The sequence below is a fragment of the Apteryx rowi genome, unplaced genomic scaffold, assembly GCF_003343035.1.
Source record: "Apteryx rowi isolate R43461 unplaced genomic scaffold, aptRow1 scaffold_113, whole genome shotgun sequence".
NCBI lineage: Eukaryota > Metazoa > Chordata > Aves > Apterygiformes > Apterygidae > Apteryx > Apteryx rowi.
In genome coordinates, this window is record NW_020447342.1 from 557,645 (window position 1) to 566,564 (window position 8,920).

At 38.9% G+C, this 8,920-nt stretch overlaps 1 protein-coding gene across 1 annotated transcript in view; it reads right to left on the reverse strand.

The window, feature by feature from the left end:
* GAK (cyclin G associated kinase) overlaps positions 1-8,914 on the reverse strand; it is a 79,047-nt gene extending 70,133 nt beyond the window's left edge. The window contains exon 1 of the mRNA XM_026077926.1: positions 8,748-8,914. Within this exon, the coding sequence (XP_025933711.1) occupies positions 8,748-8,889 (142 nt within the window). The 5' untranslated portion in view covers positions 8,890-8,914. The remainder of the gene's footprint in view (positions 1-8,747) is intronic.
* Positions 8,915-8,920: the final 6 nt, after the last annotated feature.

The window sequence follows — 8,920 nt, forward strand, 5'->3', positions numbered from 1 at the left end:
ACTTTTCAGTACTGAACAAAGGTTGCACTAGATTTTATTAAAAATAAAGTTGAACTAATCTAATACAAATTTAATTAATTTTTTGCATTTAAATGAACCTTACTGCCAAACAAGACATTCACTTCAGTTCTCTTAATTGCTATAACAGTGGTAAAACCTAGGAAACTGCACAAATTTTAAATTCAGCTGTATAACTACTTCCAAATGTATATTTGTCATAAGTGTCAGTAATCATTAAAAACCGTAAGTATTCACTTCAGATAAGCAGCAAAAGAGGTAATTTTGAACAATGCAAGTTATTTGAAAATAATGAATTCTTGTTATAAATAGAATTTAAATCAAGCTCTATCTAGTTGAAGGCATAGATATTTTACTTTAAGTGAATCACAAGCAATCCTCTGTGGAAATATGGGGAAATCTGTATATAAAATTTCCAAACTAAGGTTTAAGTAGAGTTTAAAGCTGGTGAGATTGAGCTTGTATATTTTTAGCAAGGTATTTCATTCAATAACTATGCTTTCACAGCATGGGCTAACAAAAGGAAAACTAATGAACAGACTCTTCCCCAAAGCCAGACCCTGTCATTTCAACAGTGTCATGGCTTGCTAGAGTTCCTAGTATTAGTTGTGCAGTAAGATTGCACAATTTTTACAGTGTCATTAAAAGAGTAATCTGAAAGAAACAACTTCGTTAAAATAGTGATAGCTTAAGGGTACACAAGTAGCTTAAAGGATGCACTTTTACTCTAGCTACTACACTTTAAAAATCAAGTACTGGAATACTAAATGCAGAGTTAATCTTGAACTTTTCAGAACCTTTTGGAGTTTATTCCAGGCTCTCTGACCAATATACCTTGCAATATAATTTACAAAAATGCAGGGGAAAAAAATGCAGTTTCACCTGTTTAACTACATCTACAGAGCATTTCACTGCCAATAGTGTCAACATACATACATCAACATACCTGTAAAAACAAACATCCTTATAGTAGACCCCGCTGATAAAAATGAGGAAATGTAAGTTAAGAATAGACCATCTAACATCAGTTTTATTTTACAGGGCTATAAGAATATAATACTGTTTCAGGTGTTTTCACTGGTTATTTCCACTCCTGCAAACATCTGGGGTGGGGGGTTGTTGAGGGTTTTTTTGGTTTAAGTCAGTCTTCCAAGGCTTTTTAAAATCAGCATAGTATTAAATTTCCACATACTGGTTACCAGCTTAAACACTTCTGCCAGGTCTTGCCCTGAGAGACAAATTTACTCTTTCCAGTGTTGAAGCATTTCACAGTCCATTCCCAGAACAGCCCAAACTCTCAAAAGTTGCCTCAAGCCATTATTTTCTGCCACAGAAACTATGGCAGAAAAATTGTTTTTCTTCCTTTTCTGTGGACACAAACTTAGACGAAAGAGATGCACTACACAGACACAGCATCATATCACCTGACAGAAGAGCAGTAGCCAAAGAAGTCTACAAGTCAGCCCTGCTCCATCCACACCAGACCCAGAGGATAATGTCAGATGAGAAAGCTTACCAGCTGTGACCTATCAAGCCCACCTAAAACTGTCTTATGACTCCCTTTGAATCAGGAACCAACCTTACCTCATTTGCTGCAGTAGTTAGCTCCCTGTATCCCTGTCAGTTTTTCTCATTACCCTCTTACCCACATCAGAAGACCCTTTCTTCTCCAGCCAAGAGATTTGCCTTCTCCSTAAGCTTAAACCTGGGCATTCCACAATACCAAACAAGATCACTGCACTACAAATCATCATGGATGTAAAACAGTGCTCAGAAGTTCAAATTGCCTTTATCCTCTATTTTACCTATCTTCACTCCTCTTCTCAGAGGAACCATTTCAGAAGGGAGTGTCTTCCTGCTTGTCCATCAGTGGAGCATCTGATGTAAAGGGACATCAACCACATGAAGAAACAGCTCGCTACTGCAAAGCATTGTTTCATTACACACTTACTAGTCATGAGAAAGGGACAATGAGTAACTTCCTAATTTTAACACTTGATATGACTCGATCCTCAAGACCTGCCCACACTTGTTTCCCTATCAATTTTGGGTTGCTCATGTTTTGATCATTGCTCAAAAACAAAACACTAATTCTAGCCTGGACTACAACTTAGTGCATCCTACCTGAAGGTGGACAGATGCTTTTCCAACAGAGTATAAGCAACATCCTTAACACCCCTTAAGGGAAAGGAATGCTCTGACTTTGCTGCCTGATATAGATAAACATTTATTTTTTTAGAAGTCCAATCACATTTCTGTCAATTAAGGAGTCCTAATAACAAGATAAAACTGACTCAAAGATGAAGCACAACTCAAAGATCTGCAATTTTTCCCATAACCTTGAAAAATGAAGAGTTTGAACACCTTGAAACATTCACTACTACCCTACAAGTAAGAACTGCTGTACTTAACACAGGCTTTCAACAATAACAATACTGAGCTGCTTCATGTTCAAAAACCTCTCTACAGGTACAACACAAGGAATGTGAACAGGAAAGCTTCTGGGTCAAGGTGCTTTGACTCTTAAGGAGATTTTCATCTTTTTCTTGCTTCTGAGAAACTTTGCAAATGATGTGAGGCAAACAACTGTCAGATCACCCTTTATTTCACAGGAGGTTGTGACTTGCTCCTTTCACTTGATATAAGCTCTCTACTCTTCATAGTAATTCCAAATACCTGTCAGCAGATCAAACTAACAACATTCCCCAAAACAGGACTAAGTGCTCATTGTGCCTCTTCTGCCTAGAGGGTTATGAATTTTATCCATTAAAAAAATGGCATTTATTTACATTACCACTATCCTCGGAATCCAGGAGTTGCAACAGAGACTCTGAATTTGTACCTATAACCTTGGTAAACTGTAATAATGCCTGCTCACATTCAAAAGATTGACTGCACAGCCTTGAAGGCTAAGGCAGAATTTTTCTGATGCGTCAATGACAGACAATTTTCACTTTATCAGAATGCAGCCTGTGACAAGTCACCTATGTGGTCTCAATTCATCAGTTCTTAAATCCAGATGTAATTAGAGATCAGTAGCCTGTATTGCCCTCTTTCACTATGGAAACATTCATTCTTCATGGTGATATTTTTAGTTTGAATAATGCATAATAATCATCATGTTTCTCTTCTTCCATGGTCTCAATCTTATACCCTTGTTTGTTGCTCAAAGTATAAGAAAGCAACAGACATGAAGAATCATGAAGTTAAACATGTGCTACAGAACTTTGTCCTCTGCTTTTTACAGAGCCATAAATCTGGTTTGTTCTCTATTGTTCAGTCTGATATGTAAAACAAGAAACATTCTACAAAGCATTAAAATTACAAGACATATTTGCAGCACAGTAAAGTGCAAAATATCCTACAAAGTATTTGCACAATTTAGTGCTTCTTATCCTACTTCTGCAGCTTTCAGTGAAAATTAATCAACAGTACCCATTTTTGCACAAGTTACATATTAGGACAGCTGCATATGAATTTAATGAAAACAGCTGCAGGTGCACAAGTCAACACACTTAGAACTTCATGACTTCCTATAAACTTACATGGATGACATGAAGACTGGTGCTTGGTGTAAACTACTTTCTTCTTCAGTACTGAACCTTAATTTTAACTGGCTAGTACTACCATAGTAGCACAGTAAAACTCTAGAAAGTATGTTTTTCAGACTTGCCCAGAGACCAAGATCCCCAAATTGCCTTTGCTCTAGTTTAAGTTTGTATTTCTGCAGTTTTGTATTCCATCTTCAAAAGACAGAACTCCAACAGATTTTGCCTCTTGCTTCATAAAATGAGCTGTGAAGACATTTTACCACAAATTCTCCATCTAATACAACTTCAAAGATCAGGACTCTAAACCACTTCTGTTGGCTATCAAATACACATATCAGCAGGAAGAAAGTGTATTTCATGAGATCTGTTTGAGATGTTAAGAGCAGTCAGGCACCCCACAATCATCTGCCGATTTAGGCTATTAACATGAATAGCAAAATCTGTCTTCATTTGACTGCTTATTTAAGGAAATCATCTCACAGTCTTCAGCAGGAAAACCTTAAATCCATTAAAATTCCAGTTCTATCATTTATTCTCAGCATTTGTTCTGTATTTGTTAGTCCAAAGAGTACCTGGCTAAAGCAATAAATCAGTTTCAAACACATTACAATAAACATACATGAGCAGGCACACATTCACAAACATGTAGCACATTTCTCAATATACTTTCAAAGACAAGCATTGCTAATTCAATGCCATTGCTTCCTCCCACTGAAAAGACACTGAGTTGTTTTCTCTAAGTTTAAGCTGAACTTTTGTTCAAGATACCATTGTCCCATTTCACACAAAGTCAAAGTCTTAGCCTAAACTTCTTAGAACAGTAATTACATACATCAGGAATAAAGAGGCACCACAGCTTATGGAAGTATTAATCTGCCTACCCTTGAATTGAGCTGTTGACAAAGATGAGAATTGTAATTTTACACTGTAATTATGGCATAGAATGATTTTCATGATTCAAGTATCTATTGTAGATTTCAATAAACTGAGTAACTCAACCAAATAAAGTGTTTTTTAAAAAAGTCATTAAAAGCATCAATAGAAGAATACTTTTTTTACCTGGTTTATATCATTTAATAGTTTACCAGAAGAGGAATACTCAAAATCTTGTAAAGATTATTTTTGCTTAAAAATGATCTCTGTTCTAGAGAATTTAATAAAGCTAAAAGAGGACACTAGCTTCATTATTGATAATAATTACCTACTTACTATTCAACATACAAAACTTAACAGCAGTACTCAAGAAGCCAGCTGAAGTCATTTGCTGGCAAAGGTATATTTGTAAGAAGATTATATTATGTACTGAGAGACAGTAGGAACCACTAATGAACTTGTTAACTGATTTTTAACATTCTATAAACTCCCTCTAAAAACATTACCTAATTTAAGCAAATGCTTAATATGAAACTTGCAAAAAATCTCTTTATCCTTTCAACTCTACAACAGATTGAAAAGTATCAGGTTTTGTTCCATGGATCACCTTATCCTTCTATTTATTGTTTTGAGGCTCTCTTGTTTAATTTTTATGTTTTTATTTTTTTATTTTACTCAACAAGGGATATGAAATAATTTATGAATTGCTACAGCCATCTCTGCTACCCCATCAGCACAACAGCTAACTGTTTTTACAAGAAATGCTCACTGAACACATTCACCAAAAAAATAACATTTAAAGGCTGCATAATTTTCAGTACATAAGCAGTTTTGACAGTATCAACTCAATCACATTGTCATCCAGCCTTTCATCTGTATATCTTAAAAGGCAGCAATAACTTATTAAACATTCATTCAACACCCAACAAACAGGCTTCTCACCCTCTTCAGTAAGCTAGATACTGAAGCAATATCAAACCATAAAACTTAAAATTCTCACACAAATACAAGTCCAACTTTTTCATTTTAGATCTTGACAGCACCAATGACATACATCAGGAGACATGCTATTCTCATATCAACTTATCCTTTTCTTGGAGTTGCATTTGCAGATAGAAGGAAGAATGAGGTCAAAAACAGGTTTTGCAATCCATTGACTAACTTTTACACTGTCAGTCTCCATCAAAGAATATTTTTGACAGTCCCGTCACCAGGTTTTATTACTTCTATAGCCTGGTGGAGATGAAGAAATTTCCCAAATGTAAGCATCTACCTCTGAATTTCACCATTAATAGGTAAACAACTGTAAGGACTATCATGAAAGATGCTTTGTCCAACACAGGCAAACCCAAAAACCAGTTAGCATTTAGCACTTGGAAAAACAAATGTGTAAGGCTGCCTGTCTATGCAAATACCACCAACTTCCAGGAGCAGGAAACAGGAAATTAATTTCTGAAAACTACTGTTCAGCCTGCTGAAGCCAGCATCATCATGAAGGGCAAGTAGGGATTAAGTGTAAAGGCCCAGATCCCGTTTCCCCTGAAATTTCTTACCCGCAGTGAGCTACTGAAATGCCAAAGCAGAATATATAGGAGACAGTATTCTAGGAGCACTCAGCCCATCCTGTGAAATGCTTAAGCTCCTCACGCAAGTGGAGGTACTATCAGTACAAGCAATCATCATTACCCCCATCCCCCATGCACTTATTATTAACTTCCTGCTGTAGCACACCACATTTTCAGTTAGACCAATCCTGCTCCTAGGGCGGCTCTTCTGTAAAACACACAGAAGAAACAAATCCAACCGAACTGTGTAGCTAGCTGGTTTACAACACTGGCACAGAAATATTTGCACTAACACGTATAGGCAGCACACTGAAGACCTGGAATGAGTTTCAGAGTGCAAGAATACCTGAAGCTATGCTGCCCTCTGATAATTTATAAAGCTAAGCCACAGACTGTTCACGCCAATTTCAAACAAAGCAGATCATAAGATCTTACAAAACAGGCTAGCTTTCTGCACTGGGCAGATCACACAAAGTTCACCAAGCATTTGAAAAGCAAATTCAGAAAGTAATACTAGAACTCCTAGTAGGGAATGTTGTATAAAATGGCTCATTTAAAAGACAGACAAGTTCTGTATTTGTAAGCACTGAAGAGAACACTCATCAGCCACACAAATACACACAATCTTTTTACCCAGCAGAAGACTGTATATGCTGTAAAGAAAGATCAAAAATCTGATGGGACTTTTAGGCAGCCAAATATTTCCTGGACCAGTTAAAGTAAGGTTCCCCTAAAAAGGGATTTGAGAATGTGACTGTGGAGCAGTCCTCTTGCAATACCTATTCTGTAAGTTCTGTCCACCCAATTTTCAGGTGTCAGCACAGTTTCACAGTTGCAAACTACACTTGTACAAATGCTGCTTACATTTAAGGGCTGTTTTAGCTCACATATATTGGCTAGAAAGTTAGAATTTAACATGGGCAAACAGTAAAGCACACTTCATTTAGTACAATACACAGCAAAAAAAAAGGTAAAATCATGATTCTGAAACAAACATGGAATCCTTGAAAATGTGGTTACAAATAAATTCTTGGAAACACTAGACTTACAGCACCTCCCTATTTGCTTTAAGTGATTGAATTGGCATCTTTTCCCTGACCTTTTAGCAGACCTGTGCCAGATCCTGGAAAACAGTAAGCTGCTGCCAAAGTAAAGTATGAACTACTTGTTTCAGAACCAAGAACTGTACAGCAGATATTTCTTTTAAACTAGCTTCCTGTCATTCCTTCTCCTTTACTGTTCTCTGAAAATTATTGTGGTTACTCCTGACTGGAATGTCAGAGGATCAGCAGTAACAGCCGGTTAGTTTGGTATTCACCTTGATTCACATAATGATGAGCATTTACATTACATTGACAATTCTGACTATCTTTTGAAAGAAAACAAAAATAAGAGTTTAAGGCAGAATTAGACTTTCCATTTAGTACTGTTTAAAATGACACTCACTATCTAAAAACTATTTTTTCAGCTGAATCTGCCAGGTTTTGAGCACTGTTGACTCATGATCTCAGACAAAAGTTAAGGTTACACCTTATTTGCTTCTGAGAAAATAAAACAGTGTTGAAAATCAACTTCCTGGTGTTTTAAACAAGCAACTCATGAGTTTAACTAAAATAGCTGCACCTGAAGAATCAAAATTTTCTTTCACACTGCCCACTAAGATGCTAAAAACTCTTCAGGGAAAGAATTTAAATCTATATATAGAACCACATGAATACAAGACAGTCATGGAAAACAACTACAGGAAGTAATTTCAACAGTGAGAAGGAGCTCTGAATAGAGCTTTGGCCTAAATAACATCAACTACCTCTGCACAGTTAAGTTACATACATGCTTTAACATGGACAAATTTGCATCTTAGACTTAAGACAAGTTTTCAAGTGTCTCTTCCACGTGAAAAAAATACTATAACAACTTCTCTGACTACAAACACAACAGGATTCTAATTTCTGCTAATTTCTAAGTCATTCACGCACACCAAAAATTGCACACGAGATGCACCAATTTAAAACACAGCAGTGAGAATAACGTGCTGAGATACACACCCAAAAACTCCCCGAAACTGAAGACTGCCCTGACATACTCCATGGTACTACATTTAATTAACATACTTTAGAGAAGCTACTGTTCAGAATGAGACGGGCCTCCTGACTTTTCTGTTTAAAGTTAACATACTTCCCTATGTTTAACAATTGCCCAGACAACCCAAAAGAGCAGGAGCAAGCTTGCACCTATGGCATGTCACTTTTCGTTAAACACATATGAAATCAGGCATTTTGACTGAGGTCTCAGCGAGATTACAAACTCATTTTAGAAGATTTTCACCACTCAAGTAAAGCATAAAGCAAGCGAGGAGGCTTCCACAGACCAAACCGGCTCTCCACGGGACTTCCCGGCACGAGGCATATTTACTAACAGCCACCGCTCTCCAGCCATCAGCACCCCCGCGACCCCTCATGACCGCACCGGGAGGAACGCAACGCAACGCAAGCGGCATTTCGCGCGACCGAGCCGCCTCTGGGCGCAGCGAGGCGGCAGCCAGGAAACACCCTCGGCCTCCGCCTCCCGCTAGCCGGCGGCCGAGCGGAGCCCGCAGCCCCCCGCCGCAGGGGCAGGGCCCGCCACGGGGAGACCCTGAGGGCTGCGCCCAGCCCGCGGCCTGAGAAGCGGCACCTGCTGCCGCCGCCGCCCTCCCCCAGGCCCGGCCCCGGGCGCGGCCTACCGCCGCCGCCGCGCTCACCCTCCGCGATGACCCGCTTGATGCGCAGCTTCATGTCACCCATCTCCACCGTCTGCCCCACGAAGTCGTTCTGGTCGCGGCTGGCGGCCCCCAGGGAGCCGGGCCCCGCCAGGAAGTCCAGCGCGGACTGGAGGAGCGACATGGCCCCGGCCAGGCGCTGCCCGGCGGCCGGG